Source organism: Dendropsophus ebraccatus, chromosome 7 (assembly GCF_027789765.1).
Source record: "Dendropsophus ebraccatus isolate aDenEbr1 chromosome 7, aDenEbr1.pat, whole genome shotgun sequence".
Taxonomy (NCBI): Eukaryota; Metazoa; Chordata; class Amphibia; order Anura; family Hylidae; genus Dendropsophus; species Dendropsophus ebraccatus.
Genome location: NC_091460.1, coordinates 116,836,814 through 116,856,202, shown reverse-complemented (window position 1 = coordinate 116,856,202; position 19,389 = coordinate 116,836,814). Strand labels below are relative to the sequence as shown.

Genomic DNA, 19,389 nt, shown 5'->3' with positions numbered 1-19,389 from the left:
GACACCCGGAAGCGGCCAGGAACCAGGCACCGGAGCGCCGCTATGCGGGACCCACCGCTGGAACTGGGGAGGTGAGTGGAACGTCTTTTTCCTCGGCCACCTCCTCCCCGGTCCCAGTAAAAAAGTGCCCCCACACTGGAGTACCCCTTTAAGGTGGGTTCCCATGTAGCGAATCGCAGCGGATTTTATGCTGCAAGTTTCACAGTGAAATCCGCTGCAATTCCCAACACTGTCATTTTCAATAGGTTTACATACTCGCTGCCGAATTTTCATTCCGTAGCGAGTATATAAAACGCCACCCCCTTAACCCTCTTACTGCCCTGTGAATACTTTAGCTGTCCACACTCCATGCCGGCTTCTGTGGCTCCTGGCTCCGTGACATCCCGCCCAGCCAATGTGGCTGCGGTGGGAAAGAGCACTGATTGGCTGAGCGGGGTGTCAGGAATCCGGGAGCTAGGTTCACACTATGTAAAAACAATGGCCGCATTTCATAACTATGCTATGAAATACGCCTATTGTTTTTACATAGTGTGAACCTAGCCTTAAAGTGTATTTCAAGATAATGTTAACTGATGTTGTGTTTACATGTGCACCTTTTGGCATGTTATTTGTATAGGGAGGAATGGTGGGCATGTTGCCGCATCACCTCCAAGAATCCAATAAATAAAGAATAAAAAAAGATGTGCTCCTGGTACTAATGTCCACCAGTGTTCTATGAGTTATTACATAGAACTAATGTAACAGAGGAACCATCTATCATATGATTTACTAAGACTATCTAACACATTCTAGTAGGTATATCGTGTGTTAAGTGATTGGAGTATGGTTTATTAGGCCATTGTAAATCTGACTTTAACCTTTGCATGGACAGATACAACATGGGCAGATATGTTCTACCATAAATCAGGCTTATCAGGTCCTAGGCACAGTTCCATATACTCCATGAGAGTGGAGCTTTTAACAACTTAGAACTGAATGGTGGTTGTTATGTTTATTAAATAATAAAGACAAAGGTTACATGACTTTTATCAAAAGAAAAGCAGAAGTCGCTACAAGCAGGAAGAAATATAATTTGTGTGTTGTATGTATGAGATACAACCAGCAGCCTTTACAGCTGTGTAGATCAATGTATTCTTTACTATGGCTGCTCAGATGGAATATGTCACTGTTACATTACTGACATGGTCCTCGTGTTTTACTGTTTACATTTTCCCCATCTGTACTCTGTACATTTGTATATAACAGGAAAACAGCTTGTATGTTGGCATGTCTTTCTTTAAAGCTATAGACTGACCGATTAAACTTTGTTTAATTGACTATTGTCGCACTTTTTCGAAGGAAATAAAAATGTTTAGAATTCAATTGGCTTCAGAAAGTTATACAGATTTAAAAATTTGGTGTTAAGGAATGGTCTCGTTTTATGTGCTAGTCATTTTATAAAAGATTCTGAAATTCTTGACTTAAGGTATTGCTGAGTCCCTTCGTCTACCCCTATCTCCCACTACCCACTTCACCTCTACTCCAACACACACCCTCCCCCCTTTAACCCATGAAACTGAGGACACCACTTTTAACGTTGGAAAAATTGGCCATAACAGCCTCTTTATTAAAGTGCTTCCAAAAATTAACAAACATTAAAATAATAACAATAATAAATAACCATAACAATAACATTTCAGTTAACCCATCATGTCTAGGGAGGTCTGGCAGAGCACCCTGCAGCAGCACCAGTATAACTGGCTATCCCCCCAGCCGCACCGTGCCGACTCAGGGGCTGACAAATCTGTCACCTGGCACTGCACCACTTTCTCTCCACAATCCACCAAAACAAGCGGGGAGTATCATCCCTCTTATGGGTCCCCGTCAGAATTACCACATTAACGTGTCCTGCAAGACCTCCCTACCGCCACACAAACAGGCGTGACCCCTTATGCCTGAGAGTCCCGCCACACCCTCAGCGCCTTCTCTATACCTTCCTGAAGCCCCAAGCACCAGATGTCTGTGCCCACACCATTGAGATGAACCCCATCATCCAGCATATGGCCATAATCAGGAGTTTCCAAATCCCTATGTCGCACTGCAATCCCCCCATTCCGAACGAAAACTAGACACAGCCCTGTTAACCTTGCGCCTGGCCCTATTTAGGCAATCCACCGATCTGGCATAACGCCAATTGAACTGTGCAACAATGTCAGACCAGACTACCACAATGCCTGGGAACAAGCACCATAGGCGGAGGACATCAAATTTAATGTCATTAATCAACTCCCGCGAGGACCGCACACCCAGGTCATTGCCCCCGACATGAACCACCAACACATCTGGAGAGCGATCCATCCTAGAATAAAAATGGACCTCCGGCAGTAGCCCACTCCATAACATTCCTCCTATACCTATCCATCTAATGACGGCCTCACTTCTCTTGAATCCAAGCTGCCGGCCATCAGGCCTAACGTCGGCTCTCCGAGCTCCCCTCCGCACATACGAGTGGCCCACTATCCACACAAGGCCCGCACCATCAGCTAAAGGGGAAGAAACGCAAACAAAACAAGGCAGTAAAATCCGCAACTCACATCAACAGAAGGGAGAGGACAGGAAAGACAACAATCATGCACACACCAACTCAGGCCGCACATAGAGGCGATACCGCCTGGATTCCCAGCGCCCAATACGCATCAACACCTCCTCAGGCAGATTCCACCTGACCGCCTCTGTGGCTGCCCCAATTCTAAAGGAATGAGAGTTAAACTCCGACACAGGAAGATTCAAACATTGCAACAACCGTTTAACCTCTTAACAACGCATGACGGGTATACCCGTCATGCGGCCGTTAAGAGCAAACAGAGAGGGCTCCCGGCGTGAGCCCTCTATGCAGCGCGCGGTCCCTGGTTGCTAAGTGCAGCCAGTGAGCGCGTGTATTAGCCGGCGCGGCCGATCGCTGCGGCCGGTTAATTAACTATTCAAATGCCGCTGTCAAAGCTGACAGCTGCATTTGAATAGCAGCTGTGCCCCCTCTCCCTGGTTTCCAGTGGGGGATCTCCCCCCGCGATGCGATCGCGGAGGGGAGATCCGTTCTAATGAGCCGGCCAGGGCTCAGCGTCGGAATGACGCTGATCCCGGCTCGGCAATCTATTCAGATGGTCTGCAGCAGACCATTATAATAGAGCACCGGTCTGATAGATCATTGCTCTATTATATACACAGGATTGATCTCAATGGGAGATCAGTTCTGTGTATATAGAAGTCCCCCAGGGGGCTTCATATTACTGTAAGGGAAAGTAAAAAAAAAAGTGTTTTTATTATTAAAAAATCCCCTCCACTAATAAAAGTCTGAATCACCCACCTTTTCCCATTTTACAAATAAAAATAAATAAATAAATAAACATGTTTTTTATCACCGCGTGCGTAATCGCCCGAACTATTAATTAATCACATTCCTGATCTCGCACGGTAAACGGTGTAAGCGCAAAAAAATCCCAAAGTGCAAAATTGCGCATTTTGGTCGCATCAAATCCAGAAAAAATGTAATATAAAGCGATCAAAAAGTTGCATATGCGCAATCAAGGTACCGATAGAAAAAACACATCATGGCGCAAAAAATGACACCTGACGCAGGCCCATAGACCAAAGGATAAAAGCGCTATAAGCCTGGGAATAGAGCGATTTTAAGGAACGTATATTTGTTAACAATGGTTTTATTTTTTTACAGGCCATCAGATACAATAAAAGTTATACATGTTACATATCATTTTAATCGTAATGACTTGAGGAACATATATAACAACTAAGTTTTTCCATAGGACACACGGCGTAAAAATGAAGCCCCCCCAAAGAAAAATAATTGCGTTTTTTTTTTCAATTTCACTGCGCATATAATTTTTTTCTGGTTTCGCAGCATATTTTATGGAAAAATTCAGCCTGTCATTGCGAAGTACAATTAGTGACGCAAAAAATAAGGGCTCATGTGGGTCTGTAGGTGTAAAATGCAAGTGCTATGGCCTTTTAAGCACATGGAGGAAAAAACGAAAACGCAAAAACGAAAGTTAGCACGGTCCTTAAAGGGTTAAACACAGCCACAAACTGAAACCGCGAAAGGGACCTCCCATCCTGATGCACCAGCAGAGGGCCCCCGACCATAGCTCGAACCTCCAAAAAACTAGTCACACAACGAACCGGGCAAGCTACACAACCCTCCACACCGTGTAAAACCACCCGAACGCCTCTCCCTGCCCGGACAGTCTTAGTCCGCCGCAGTCAGCAAACTACAGTATCAGTACTGCACTGCACATCATTAAACTGCAAACCCCTACCACTCACACAAGAACGACTCACCAACTTCTCAATCCTGAACGCCCCAAAAAAGGCCAGAGAATAAGCTGCACTAAACAGTCTGTGCTCATAATCATCATGACACACCCCTGCCAACTGACCCACCAACTCAAGCAAAACTGCAAACGTTACTGGTCTCCGGCCATCCGGCGGAGAAGCCCTTAAAGCATACCCTTTAAGGGCCTGCCGCACCAAAAAATGCTTGGTGACATCTACTACTTGAAAGGCCTTGAACCAGAAGACCAAACCCGCTAACCTCCGCTGCATCCCCGACTTCGAAATTTTCCTAGAAAAAGAATCCCCAATCCAAAACAACAAAACTGGCAACACCTCCCCACACAAAGGATCACAACTCACCTAGAGACAAAGTCCCTCCCATTCCCGCCATACCGCACTGTATGCCCTCCACGTCACCTCACTCAATGACCGCCGCAGAAGATCTAACTCTGTCCGAACGCCAGGTCCCAGAGTCGGGGAGGACAAGGCACGCCATGCTGCTCCGCGTCCGGCGCCAACCGATGGAACCTGTCCCACTGGAACCGAGAAAGGGCATCAGCAACCGAGTTAGACACACCAGGAACATGTTCCGCCACCAACCAGACATTCAATGAAAGACACAACAATACCAGGTGACGCAACAACCGCACTACCGGAGGGGAAGACGCCGTCAAGGAGTTGATGGCATAGACCACGGCCAGGTTATCACAATGAAACCGTACCTGTCTGTTCCCCAACTCCCCAACTCCCCCCAAACCTCCAACGCAGCCACAATAGGGAACAACTCCAACAAGGCAAGGTTAGTCAGGAACCCCGCCTCCCTCCAAGAAACCAGCCACTCCCCAGCAAGCCACCGACCCTGGAAATAGGCCCCGTAACCTACACTCCCCGGCGCGTCAGTATAGAACTCCAGCATCGCATTATCAGCCCACTCCTCCTGCCACACCGACCTCCCATTATACCGTGCCAGAAAGTCACTCCATACTCACAAATCCTCCCTATGCTCCCCATTCAAACGGATAAAATGCAGCGGGCTCCTAACTCCTGCCGTAGCCAAAGACAAACGCCTACAAAATATCCGCCCCATAGGGATAATCCGGCAGGCAAAATTCAGCTTACCCAGCACAGACTGCAACTGACGCAAGCGCACCTTCTTAGCCACTCTCAGCTCCCCCACCACCTGCACCAAGTCAAGCAATTTGTCCTTGGGTAACCTGCATTCCATAGCCACTGAATCTATTTCGATCCCCAGAAAACGGATAGTGGTAGTAGGCCCTTCCGTCTTCTCAGGAGCTAAGGGGATACCAAAACGCTGCGCAACCTGTTCAAGAGTATGAAGCAACACCAAACACACCTGGGACCCTGGAGGGCCGATGCACAGGAAGTCATCTAAATAATGCAAGACAGAGTTCAGATCCGCCTCCTCCCGGACCACCCACTCAACAAACGTGCTAAAACGCTCAAAGTACACACAGGATATCGAACACCCCATCGGGAGACAGCGGTCCACATAAAAAGAGCCGTCCCACATGCACCCGAGGAGGTGAAAACAGAACGGGTGAACTGGCAGGAGCCTAAATGCCGCCTCGATATCCGTCTTGGCCATAAGGGCCCCCGGACCCAATCAGCGCACCCAAGCCACTGTCTTATCAACCGAGACATAAGTCACCGAACACAACCCATCATCAATACCGTCATTCACAGAGAAACCTTCTGGGTAAGACAAATGATGTATTAGACAGAATTTGTTGGGCTCCCTCTTAGGAACCACTCCCAACGGGGATACCCGCAAATGAGGACAAGGAGGCTCACTAAAGGGGCCCGCCATACGACCCAACGCCACTTCCTTCCTCAACTTATCCGCCACTACCTCCGGGTGCATCCTAGCTGACTTTAAGTTCCTGGGGCGAAAAACCGGAGCATCAACCAAAAAGGGGATGCGAAAACCAAAACGAAAACCCTCTTCCAAAAACCGTGCAGATCCCACATCAGGATATCTATTTAGGTACGGGACCATCTTGTCTACCTTCACTGGCGTCACCCCTCTTGTTAACAGCGTCCGACTGTCCGCCCTTTGGCTTCCTAAAACACAGAGCTGCGCTGTGGGTTCCCCCGCTGTCTCGGAGACTCCCCCGGCCCCAGCCCGAAACGGCTGCTGAGGCAATCGTGCTGCCACCATGAGTCGCATCCAAAGACTGATGTTTTTGTGATCCCAACGAATGGCGGGGCGTACTGCTTTCCTCTGACGAAATTGCTTGTCATACCGAAGCCAGGCCGTCCCGCCATACACCCTGTAAGCCTCAGCAATCGCATCCAGATAACAGAACAACCCCGAACAATGCTGCGGGGCCTTCTCACTTATAACACACGCCCGAATGCAAAAAGCCTGCAACCAATTAGAGAAGGTACGGGTGATAAGCCGATAGCGCCGCCGTTCCTCCTCCTCCTTCTTGGACTTCTTGTCACTTTCACCCTATCCAGGTTAAATTTCTCCAAAGGCAGCAAGGAAAAAATCTCGACGTATGCGTCTTTCCAAATTTTTTCCCTGACTTCCTGTTTAAGATGCGGCCCCAAAGGGCCGTCAAAACATACATAAACCTCCCCCCGAGCTGCATCGTCCAAACGGACCGGATCCACTACGGGGTCAGAGGCAGTTGACGCTGCCACTGGCGCAGGCGCAACCACCGAGACTGCATCACCCCCTGCGCACTAACTGCAGCTGCCGGATTCCCTCCCAACGGAGCCTGGACACCCCCTGGACCGCCCGCTTACACCCAAGCACTAACAGGGGATGGCGCCGCTGAGGGAGCAGCGACCAGGCGGCTAAACAACTGACCTATACCCGCCACTAAATAGCCAACCCAATTGCTCTGCGCAGACACACCAGGGACAGCAGAAGAGACAGATGCTAACGAATTCCCACCCATCCACACAGACGAAGAAGAAGCAAGAGGAAGAAAAGAGGACACAGAAGGGGTAGGCTCACCAAGCTGACTCTGGCCAGGCGCCGGAACAGCCAAAATCCCGGATCCGAGTTGACGGAAGCCTTCGTCACCCGACTCTTCTCCTGAACTTTCTGGCGCCAAGGACCCGGTGTAAGCCGTCCGCCTCTGCGCGTCGTCTCTGCTGGGGCCGGCCGCCGCCACAACTGTCGACAACGGTCTTGCGATAGCGGCAGGAGGAGCCACCTGGCGAGACGAACTCCCGGTCCTTCCACGGTGTCGGGCTCCCTCCGTCAGGCGAACAGAGGTAGCGGGCGGAGCTCCTGCTCCCACACGGACATCATTTGCTGCAGCAGCAGCACATGCGGCAGCTGAAGGGGAAAGGTGCCCGACACCAGCGATGTCATGTCGGGCTGCCACTCCGCTCTGCAGCTCGGGAGAGGCAGCCGCACTGCTCCGGGAGGGGCCGGGGGAAGACAGGAGGGAGTAGGGGGAGGCCAGGATAGAGAGCCCCTCCTCCGCAAATTCCACCTGCCGGGGCCCGCTCCGCCGCTCCCCTCGGGCACCCAGCAGCGGCGGGTTAACCAGGAGGGGCCGGCAGGTGACAAGAGAGAGGAGGAAGGCCAGGGGGCGGAGCCTCCCGCAGCAGCACAGTCCCACGGTGCCGCCGGATTCCTCCCGGCCCGGGCAGCCGACGAGCTCCTGCTCTGCTCACCAGAGCTGACCGGAGGGGTCCCTGGAGGGGCTCCCTGGCCGCCGGGACCGGGCGGGAGCCCGTGCACAGGCCGCGCTAGGCCGCCATCGATCCGGAGGGGAAGGAGAGTGGCCAGGTGAGGGGGGAGGAGAGGAGCCACCAGGGGGGAAGGCCGGGAGTCCCTGGGAGCCCGAAGCAGGCTGTGAGGCCAGAGCAGGGGGGGCAGCCGCATCCACAACCTTACCGCGACCCCGCCGAGCCGCGCGATTCCGTGTAGGCCGGCCACCAGCAGCAGGGCGGGCCCGGCCGCCGGCGCCAACCAGAGTGTCCTGTGAGGGGCTCCTGGCTCGTCGGGACCGCTTGGGGCTGGATGAAGGGCTGAGACGTACCGGAGGGCGGCTCCTGCGCGCCCGCAAAGCTCTGGCCGTCGGAGGGGGATCCAGGTCAGGGACTGGGTGGCGGGTGGGGGCCGACGTGGGAGGCTCAGGTGGGGGCTCCATGGCTAACCTCATCTGTTCCTCCAGCCAGGAAGCCCCATGCTGAGCCACCAACCCCCGGAGGGACTGAAGAAAGGCCTGGTCTGCCATCCTGATCTTCTACCGCAGCAGCAGCTCCTCCAAGATGGTGAATCTAGCAGCTCCTCGTGGGCACGTCCGCACTCCTGAATCGGGTCCGGCAAGAACTGAAGCTCCACCTCTTCCTCCTCTTCTTATAACTCCACATCCGTTGGTAAGAGACTCACCTAGCAACTCCCGCACTTTTCTCCTCAGCACCTCACCCCCCTTACTGCCCCACTTAACCCCTTAAACTACACTCCCAGCTAACCTAGTCATGCTGGGCCTCCGCTAAGTCTGCGCCCCTGCTCCGTGCCCTTCCTTTCCTCGTAAAAATAATATATACTTGTCACATGTCAGTAGTAAATGTTGGTCGATACCGTAACCCTTTCTTAAAAATGTTCTGTGTTTAATAACAATAGTCTTGCATTATGTGCCAGCATTATTTGGTAAAGGTCCTTTTACTTTTTAGGTCTTAGAAGCAAATTTTTCAAATTTCATGTACAGTAACAGCGGTGACAGTCGGGTACAGTAACAGATGCGATGATTATGTACAGTAACAGGAGCAAAGATCATGTACAGCAGTGGGACAGGAATGAATATCAGATACAGTGACTATAGGTACGGTAATGGAGCATAGGGGGGACTATCAGATACAGCAGCAGGGACAGGGTAGATTATTTAAACACGCCTGGGATAAACATAAATCTATCCTAAGATAATAAGAAAGAAAATACTAAAAGGGCAGACTAGATGGACCCAGTGGCCTTTTTTTGCCGACAATCTTCTATGTTTCTATTATCAGGTACAGTAACAGAGGACAGGGATGACTATTAGATAAAGCAACAGGGCACAGGAATGATAATTAGTTTCAGCAACAGAGGACAGAGGGTGACTATTCTGTACAGTTACAGGGCTCATGGGTAACTATTTGATACAGTAATAGTGGACAGGGGGTGCTAAGAGTAGGGTGTTTCTTAGACTACCGTGCCATCACTACTTTCCCCTCCCTCCTCTTTGTTATTGACAGTGTGTGTAAGTACCTTTCTACCTACACAGCGGTCACTGTCTAAGAACTATTGTTTTTTTTTCTTATTCCCTGGTGCTGCCCCTTGCAAGGAACTGCCCTAGGCACTGGACCACCAGTGCATAGTGTTAAATATAGCCTTAAGTACAAGTGCAAGGAAAGTATCTGGCACAGCCTGTGTTTCATCCAGCACTGGCTGGAGAAATACGTGTAGGAGCTTGCAGCTAACACAGCAGGATCTTGTGTTGGGCGACCAATGTGGTGCTTTGCTCTGTTAAGACTTCAAATGCAGCATACAGGTAGATGAAACAGGCGGCACTCACCTATTCATGCAATTTGGTTTATTGTAGTGACAATGACCGACAAACATGGTGGGAAACAGACAAATTGTAGCAGGGGCGTTACACAGGTTCCAGGCCAGTAGAAGTGCGTGGCACCCAAAACAGGCTGTCACCTGTGGAACACCCCTGCTACAATTTTTGTTGGTCATTGTCACTACAATAAATGACCAAATTGCATGAATAGGTGAGTGCCGCCTGTTTCATCTACCTGTATGCTGCATTTGAAGTACAAGTGCCCTGTATCAGTACAAGTTCAGATAGGCCCTCAAGTGACCAACTAGGAAGTACTCCAAGTTAGCCAGAAACTATGTGTGTTTGCTTTAGTAGTAGTAGTTATAGTAGTATACTATTTGTTAAGAACTGCAGTTTGTCTTGCCTGGTCACCATGGTGCTGGGAAATTCCTGCCTCTCTCACCATAATGGTAGTGGTGTCTAGTGTCTTAGTATGTAGATGTGTGTCCCATGACAATGTGTAAGCATGGGAAAGTGTGAAACATGCTGTGTGAGACTGAGTTAGCCATCTTTGAGGGTCAAGGCAAGGAAGGCTGCTGTGTCAGTGTGATTTAAAGTGCTCTCTCTATGCAGACTTATACACAGATGTCTGTCAATCACTGAATGAGACCGCCCACTTGACTTTTAAGCCCAGAATGCACAGAGATTTACATGAATAAATAACAAGTTATCCTAAAACTTTCCCCATAAGTATGTATATTAATCTACCCAGCTCTTCCGGCTCTGTAACATGATGCCTGCAGATTAGATAGCATTTTCAGTCTGACAAGTACCTTTTTTAAACCACACACAAAAAAGTAAGACCAAACCAAATAATTATACTTTGCTTTAAACTGACCTTTTTTCCTTGTAGAACCAGATAAAGGCGATCAATCCGCTTATCAACAACCCTACTCCTATCCCAATAGCAATGTGTGTTGCTTCTATTTCTTTCACTTGTGTTGTAGACAAAATGATATGTTCGCATCGTTCCCCTGTGAATCCGGAGATACACCTAAATAAAAGCATAGCACACATGCTTATCTCTGCACATATAGATGTATAGTAGTAGTTGCAATTTAGAGAACCTATACATAAATATGCCACAAATTGTAAAACAGACCTCTACTTGCGCTAGATAAAAACCTGTGCTGGTTATGTGATGATCACACAGATGTACAACTGATTATTGTTATAGTATATGTGTAAGGGGGCAATCACATATTTAATGAATACGGTCTGTGCACGGAACATGTGTTACAGACTGAATTAATAGACCTCCCAGCATCATTTATCATTATGATACAAGGTGCACCACAACTATTTAAGTCTTTTATATATAAAATTATAAATGGCCTCTAAACCAATGGACACTAGAGCGCACACACATAAAGGAAGGCAGTGGACACTGGAGAGCATGCACAGGAAGGAGGACAATGGACACTAGAGAGCACACATAGAAGGGAGGGCAGTGGACATTAGAGAGCACACACATATAGAAAGGCAGTGGACACTGGAGAGCATGCACAGGAAGGGGGCAATGAACACCAGAGAGCACAAACAGAAGGGAGGGCAGTGGACATTAGAGAGCATGTACAGGTAGGGCCACTTCTGCTATGAGGCGAAATGAGGTTATTGCTCAGGGCTTTGTAGATCGGCATGTTTTATGAAGTAGCCATAAATTATACTGTCTGCTACACACCATTCACTTCACCGATCCCATGACCTGCAAATAACTGGACACAGAGGGAGAATGCAAGTCACGACTGCAAACACTTTGCAGGTACTTTACAGGTGATCAGTACCCCTTTATATGGAGCACAAGGTGTAATGGCAGTATGACCATGAATAAGATCAACAGGAGTAGTCACAATGCATTGACTCTTGCATATGTCAGATGCTTTTATTCTTGGAGAAGCAATAGATTGAAGAATTGGTCACACACTCGTGGAAATGGAAACTTGGAAACTTTTTCTGTCTTGTCCTCACCATTGATGGAAGGTAGTGTAGGACCAGGGTGATATATGGTGAAGATGGATTATGTATGCACTCATTATTATAAACTGCAAGTTTTCTGCACACACCTTACTTATGATTTTCAATAGGCTTGGGGGGTGATGGGGCAGTGTGGGCAATGGGGGGGAAAGGGCTATGGTGATGAAAAAAGTATCTAGTCATAGTTCTATCTAGTCATAACTACATACAAATCATTGTGACTTTGAAAAACTCTTAGGGCCAGCTCACACAAAGCAAAAGCAGCGGAATTGTATAGCTGAATCCGCGTTGAAAATTCTGTCTATAAAATTGCTGCAGAGCAATTTTCCATTGAGTTCAATAGAAATTCCGCTCTGCAGTTCACACGACGGAATTTCCGTGCAAAACGTTCCACGGTGGATCCACTTTCCGCCCGAAGAATTGACATGTTCATTTTTCCACTGGAGGAATCCTATAGAAATCAATGGGGCTTTGATTTTCCTCTGTGAGATTTTTCAGTGCGGAAACAGCGCGGAAAGCATGTGGAATTTTTGCACGGATTTCGCACTAAATTGTTAAAAGAAAAGAATTCAAAAGACAACTTTGCAACATTGTGTCTCCCTGCCACATTCTCGTGCCGAAAGTCCATGCGGAAATTCCACTTGCATTCCGTGTGGAATGCACGCGGAATACGCACGGATTCAGTGAGAATTCTGCGCAGAATGATTCCGGGCTGAACACTTTCCTTGTTGATTCCGACGCTTTTGCTCCATGTGAACTGGCCCTTATAATCCAGCAAGTGATTTAATGTTAGAAAGGTTATCACAGTTATGGTATATAATACCTGCATGATGGCTCTCCAAGAGATTTAAGAACAAAACAGTGTCCATGAATACAAAAGCTTGCAAAATCTTCAGGGCACCTGGTTTCATATAATGCGTGCTCTTGTGATTCTAATAAAATAACAACACATTAGAAGAGAGATACACTATAATCTCTAATAATTATGTTTAGATATTTAAAGGAGAAGTCTGTCCGGTCTTAAAATCTGGCAGCCAGCAGGGGTGAATTTGATCAGGAGTAGGAACTTGACCCCCGCTGGGCTCTGGGATCTTCCACGCTGACATGTCATGACCCGGCTGATGGCCATGCCGATCATCCTTATTGTCTGAGTGGCCAGTCCATCAGCCGGGACATGCTATTTCCCCCAAGCCGTGAATCACAACACAGGGGAAAATGCCTTCCAGTGGGGGTCCCGAGACCAGTTCCGCCACTAAGCACGGGCACAGGGAGAGGTAAGTTCCTACTCCGGATGAAATCCCCCCTGCCAGCTGCCAGATTTTAAAAACAGACGGACCTTTCATTTAAAGCATATTTATCACTTACTGCCATAAGGAGAAGGATTCGATCAGTGATCAAATGCCAATCATTTGGGTTTGTGCAAACCCAAGATGTTGGCAGGTTCGCTCATCGCTAGGGTTAATCATACTCAGTAATATGTAATGTCACTAATGTAAAAAGAATTTTTCTTCAATCCACCTTACAAGGAAAGTTATCAGCCTTAATTGGCGTGGGAATCCCGCAGGCTACAGTAACAGGTGTTAATAATTGTAACCACAGAAACAATATGTGAGTACTATGCCTGTTAGTTAATGTATTTTATGAATAAACCTATCTTACCTAACCTATCTTATCTATCTACACAGCACGGTTACACAAGCCTCTACAGAGGTTAGCGCTAAGGGAACAGTTTTTTCTTTATGTTATTTAACAGTAATGGTATTTATGGACCCTGTACTGTAATGATGACTTTATGTGCATACTTTAATTAGTAGTTTTCACTTGATGTTCCTAAACGTTTTTTTTTTGTTTTTTTTTTATAGGCTACTGGCTTGTCTACCTACTTAAACTATTCCCTACACTAAGGGTGGTATTACACTGGACGATTTTTTGTCGATTAACAGTAAATGATCTTAAACAACCCCTATGACAAACAATCTTAAATTGTACACCCTATTAGACAGGACGATGATCGCAACTTACGGTCGTTCTTGCGCTCGTTCTTTCCTGGCCGATAGACCAGGGAAAGACCAAACGACATGTTATTACACCTAACGATGTTTAAACAATTTGTGAACGATCAATTATAAAGATAGGTCCAGATTCTATCAAACGATCAATGATTTTGTGTTGGTCGTTTAATCGTTGCCTGCTATTACACAAGATGATTATCGTTTAAATCCGGACAATCTAATGATTTTTCGAACGGTAATCATCCCGTGTAATGCAGCCCTAATGCTGTCCCTCCTCCAGCATGTCTCCCTGCCTGTCAACATGCACTTTGACCCAAGCACCACAAAATGCTCGATTGAGCATCGAGCAGTACCCCGATGTTTGATCAAGCACGCTTGCTAAATACTATTTTAGGCTACAATTTGCAAATCTGTATTAATATCCTTGAATGAGTGAATCTTGAGCATCTTTCTTACTCCAAAAACAGTTTTACATAAAATATAATAATAAAAAAAAATACCTGTTGAATTTCTTTTGATGGTATATGGTGATAGGGTGCCTGATGGGGCTGCACTAAATCCGGTCATCACGGCTTGATAGGGGAAAAAAAATACAAATATATTAGACATTAATTATGAATTAATATAATTAAGTGCAGCACTTTCCATTGATCCAAGTTTTTTAAGGTTTGCATCGTCCAAAAAATATTTATTCACTAAAAAACTCTATTTGATGTCAGTGTTCATTCTTGTAACACCTATTTGTATAAATAATGCATTTTTTTCGTGTGTGCTGACACCTACAGTGCACCAGGATAGTTTCAGATTTTTCTGCCTACAGTGAAACAGGATGTTATCACCATATTATCACTCATAGGAGAGAAAAGACAACAGAATGAGAGGTCTGTTCTACTGCCTGACATATGTCACTAAAGGAGGAGACAATATGCTGACGGTGTAATGAGGGGCTGGGATAGCTGCATAGAGCTAGTAGTTGTACTCTTTGCCTTACATTCCAGGCTTCTTCCGGAATAGGGAAGGGCATAGATCCACCGAGGACAGTCTCTAAGATGTTACATTACAAGACAAGACAAACTAAAATAACCCTTTCACGACCTGGGGTTATTGATGCATCAATGCCCAGGTCATTTTAGGATATCAGCTTATGGGATCATAATGATCATAAGCTGATGTCCCTATGTCTGCCCCCTCGCCTCTGCCCGTGTCGCAGTCACAATCTTGTAACAGCGGCAGGGGAGAGAGGGGAGTGGGCAGAGCTCACAAGCGTGCGCCCAGCCTTCCCTCCCCTCACCGGCCTCCGTAGCCAGGAAACCGGAAGCCTGAGGCTTCCAGTTTCCATAGCTACCATCGGGGCTCTGCGATCACTACGGCGGGTCTCCAGCTATCACTGATAGCTGGGACCCGCCACGGATGACATAGGCGCAGCCCCTGCGCCTGTGTCATCCTGGATCGTAAATTAATGCAGCAGCATTAATTTACAGTGCACCAGCGGGAGGGGGTTAATATAAAACAAATCAATACAGGAAATACAAAAAAAAAAGTACAACTGATGAATCAAACATGTTAGTAGTAGTAGTATGTGTTTAGATAGTTATAAACCCATTAAAATAATTACAGAGTAAGCATAGAGCTATGGCTTGACAGACAGACAGACAGACGGACAGATAGATAGATAGATAGATAGATAGATAGATAGATAGATAGATAGATAGGAGATAGAAAGTAGATAGATAGAAGATCGATCGATAGATAGACAATAGATATAGTTAGAGAAATAGATATTAGATAGATAGATTTACATTCCAAACTAAGCTTATACGCCGTCTGCCTTTGATCTCTACGCTGCTCCTCTCGGAGTGCTGGGAAAAGCTGGATCCAGGTTTTCCAGGGGTGGAGCAGCATAGAGATCAAATGCAGCTGGCATATAAGCCGACTGCTGAGCAAACAAAGTTCTGTGCTTCGTTTGTAATGTAAATTTGCTCATCTCTAGTTACAATGTTTATACGGTGGGTCTTGCACACTGACATGCATGATATGCAGGCTCTTGCACACATCAGCACATACAGTTGCTCAGTTCACTGTATATCAATCACAGTTTCTTGTCTACAAACATTAGAAACCATAGTTAAACCATGTTATATATGATTAACCAAAGTGCATGTTATACCCACCTTACTATTGGATCATTACTATTACTATTGGACTATTAGTCACGTAAACAGTCCAAGTCACATAGCATTTTATTATAATTCTAACAAACACAATGACGAGTGATAACCTCAGATCATTCAAAGTGACAATGTGCAGAATAATGTACAAGGCGCAAACGCTTCATCAAAGTCAATGAAAAGAAAAAGCTGGAACCTACCACATGTCAGGAGTGAGAATACAATGCGTAAAGTCGTTGTTAAACTCATACTTGCTGTCTTCTGTCTCCTCCCAAGTATGACAATACCAGTCAGGTTAAGTGTCTTCCCTGTTCACTTATATAGAACGCAGAATTGTGTGACACCAGTTTAGATGTCCACCTACCGCATAACTCCCTAAGGCCATCAAATTAACTATTTGTAAACATGTGGGTGAGCGGAAACATGCCACAAATACTGGAGTCGCAGCACTTTCTCTTACAGCATTAAGAGTATCACTATCGATAGAATGCCAAAGGCTAGACATTGACCCCCTAGAGCAAAAGAGCCCACTCAGTTTTGGATGTCATTGATCTATGTTACCTTTGTATTCCCATAGGGCAAAAATGTTTGTGTAGGATGAACTTAAAACAAGCGTAGGATGAACATAAAACATGTCCATGTGTATGAACTCTTTTTAACCTATAGTAAGTCAGCAAAATATCAAAGGAAAAAGCAATAGCCTTGCAAAATACAGATGATGTAACTTACATTATATGGAACGCTAAATACACATGGCTGGACAGGAAGAGACAGTCCTGTCAAATTTATGCCCATTTGCCGGTCTTGTACTAGGCCACAAGCGACAACTGGGCGACGGTCACTACATTGATAAGTGCTGGGGCCGTCATGGTGGGCCATCAAAAATTGTGGGATTACACAGAAGGGGGCCATCTATAAAAGGAGGACTACACAGGAGGAGGTCATCTTTAATAGGGGACTACACAAGGGGCATCTACAATAGGGGGACTATACACAGGATGGGGCCATCCACAAAAGGGGGGCTACACAGGAGGGGGCCATGTATAATAGAGGGACTATACAGGAGGGGCCATTTACTAAAGGGAAACTACACGGGGGGGGGGGCATCTATAATAGGGGGACTACAAAGGACAAGGATATCTTTAATAGGGGAACTACACAGGAGGGGGCCATCTAAAATAGGGGGCTACACAGGGAGCATTTACAATAGGGGGACTACACAGGAGAGGGTCATCTACAACACAGGAGAGGGCCATCTACAATAGAGAGAACTACACAGGAGGGCGTCATATATAAAAGAGGGACTATACAGGAGGGGGCCATCAACAAATGGGGGACTACACAGGAGGCCATCTACTACTTAGGGCGGGGGATCTACACAGCAGGTATCTACTGGAGGGGGGCCTACACAGGGGGCCATTAACTAAAGAATGACAGAAAATATAGGAATCGCAGAACGGCACTGTGTGGCTCCAGGCTCAATGCAGAGTGCACAGCCTCGTGGTCCCAGACCCCAGTCCCAGCTTTACAAACAATAGGAAGAGGCTGCACTCCGGAATAAAGTGGATAAAAGTGTTTTTTTGTTTAATCACCCAATATTAAAACGTTGCACATTGGGTGAATAAACAAAAAAACTTTTATTCACTTTATTCCGGAGTGCCGCCTCTTCCTATTGTTTGTTTACTAAAGGATGACTTTACAGGGGGCCATCTACTAAAGGATGACTATACAGGGGGCCATCTACTACAGGATGACTACACAGTAGGCCATCCACTATAAGGGGGATGCACAGAGGGTGCACTGATGAGAATATGGGGCACTATTTAGGCATACCATTAAGGAAACTAATGGGCTATATAGAGGTGGGTAGGTGGTGTTATAAAAGTGCAGAGACTAAGATGTGTGGTGACCATAAGAAGTCATCATGACAGCGTGGGCCAAGAGGGGAACAATAAAAGAGGAAGACTTTGATCAGAGAAGACGTCACTTGTGAGTACCTGGATGTACAGTAACTGTGCTGTAATAGTCTCAATGTATGGAGGTATAAATTGTGTTGTATACAGTATAATGGTATAAGTCATTATGTAGTGGTAATATATGGGCATGGCAATATTATTTTGTTATGTTAATGTAGTTTTAGTAGGGTTTTATCTTAAGATTTTTTTGTCTATAGGGTACATTTTGTTTTTGTGTTTCGAAGTATAATTTAGATTTATGTTGCTTGTTTAAGAAGAGGGATTACTATTAAAGTAATTGAAATTGGCTAGAGTAGATCAGGAATCAGTTATTCCTTTTCCCATTCTTAACAGTTAGTGATAACCACCTGTGGCAAATTGGTGCTACTCAGAGGGCCCTAGCCACAGGCCACAAATCAGAAAACAATGGGAAAACCAGAAAACAAGCCAGGGGTCAATACCGAAATAACAGTGCAGTAGAGAATCAGAAACTAGAGGAAATAAGTAAGCGAAGCCAAGCTCAGGAACACAGTCAGTAGTGAAGTACAAATCACAAAACAAAGGCAAGGTCAGGAAACAAGCTAAAGTACAGGGCAAAACAGGTATATACCGTATTTTTGGCCTTATAAGATGTACTTTTTAGCAAGAAAATATCTTGCATTCAGGAGACAGGGCAGCCCGACACTGTCAGACTGTCCTGACTCCTTCCCTGATGTTCTGGAAGGCTGCTTTAGCTGTGCAGTCCTCTTCCTTCTCCTGTCGGTACTGATCAATGAGATCAGTGCCCGGCAGGAGACAAATCGGGAGGGGATATGCACGGCAACCTACTGAAGGACCTTCGGAAGCTGAAGGACCTTCGGCGATGTCACAGTCATGTGACTAATCACATGACTCAAATCCCTCAGGTCCTACACTCCTGCAGATCCTACACTGTACTAAAGAGCAGCAGAGGTATGTGTGTTAGAACATTGTGTGTGCCTGTGGATATGTTTATACAGCTGAGTGTGTATATGGGTGTGTATGGTACAGCAGAGCTGAGAGTGTATGGTGTAGCAGAGCTGAGAGTGTATGGTGTAGCAGAGCTGAGTGTGTATGGTACAGCAAAGCTGAGAGTGTATGGTGTAGCAGAGCTGAGAGTGTATGATACAGCAGAGCTGAGAGTGTATGGTGTAGTAGCTGTAGTATGGTGTAGAAGCTGAGTGTGTATGATACTGCAGAGCTGAGTGTGTATGATACAGCAGAGCTGAGAGTGTATGGTGTAGCAGAGCTGATTGTGTGTTGTGCATGCAGCAGCTGTGTGTAGATGTGTAGATACAAGGCACTGTCATTTTAATAAACTTTAATACCCCTTCACTGCATTATCCCCTTCGTGACCTTAGACCAC

At 46.5% G+C, this 19,389-nt stretch overlaps 1 protein-coding gene across 1 annotated transcript in view; it reads right to left on the bottom strand.

Annotated features, from left to right (window-relative positions):
* Nucleotides 1–19,389, bottom strand: part of LOC138797000 (bifunctional methylenetetrahydrofolate dehydrogenase/cyclohydrolase 2, mitochondrial-like) — a 75,885-nt gene that overhangs the window by 2,779 nt on the left and 53,717 nt on the right. The window contains exons 7-9 of the mRNA XM_069976765.1: nucleotides 14,383–14,454; nucleotides 12,694–12,802; nucleotides 10,735–10,890 (exon numbers count right to left, since the gene is read on the bottom strand). Of these exons, the coding sequence (XP_069832866.1) occupies nucleotides 10,735–10,890; nucleotides 12,694–12,802; nucleotides 14,383–14,454 (337 nt within the window). The remainder of the gene's footprint in view (nucleotides 1–10,734; nucleotides 10,891–12,693; nucleotides 12,803–14,382; nucleotides 14,455–19,389) is intronic.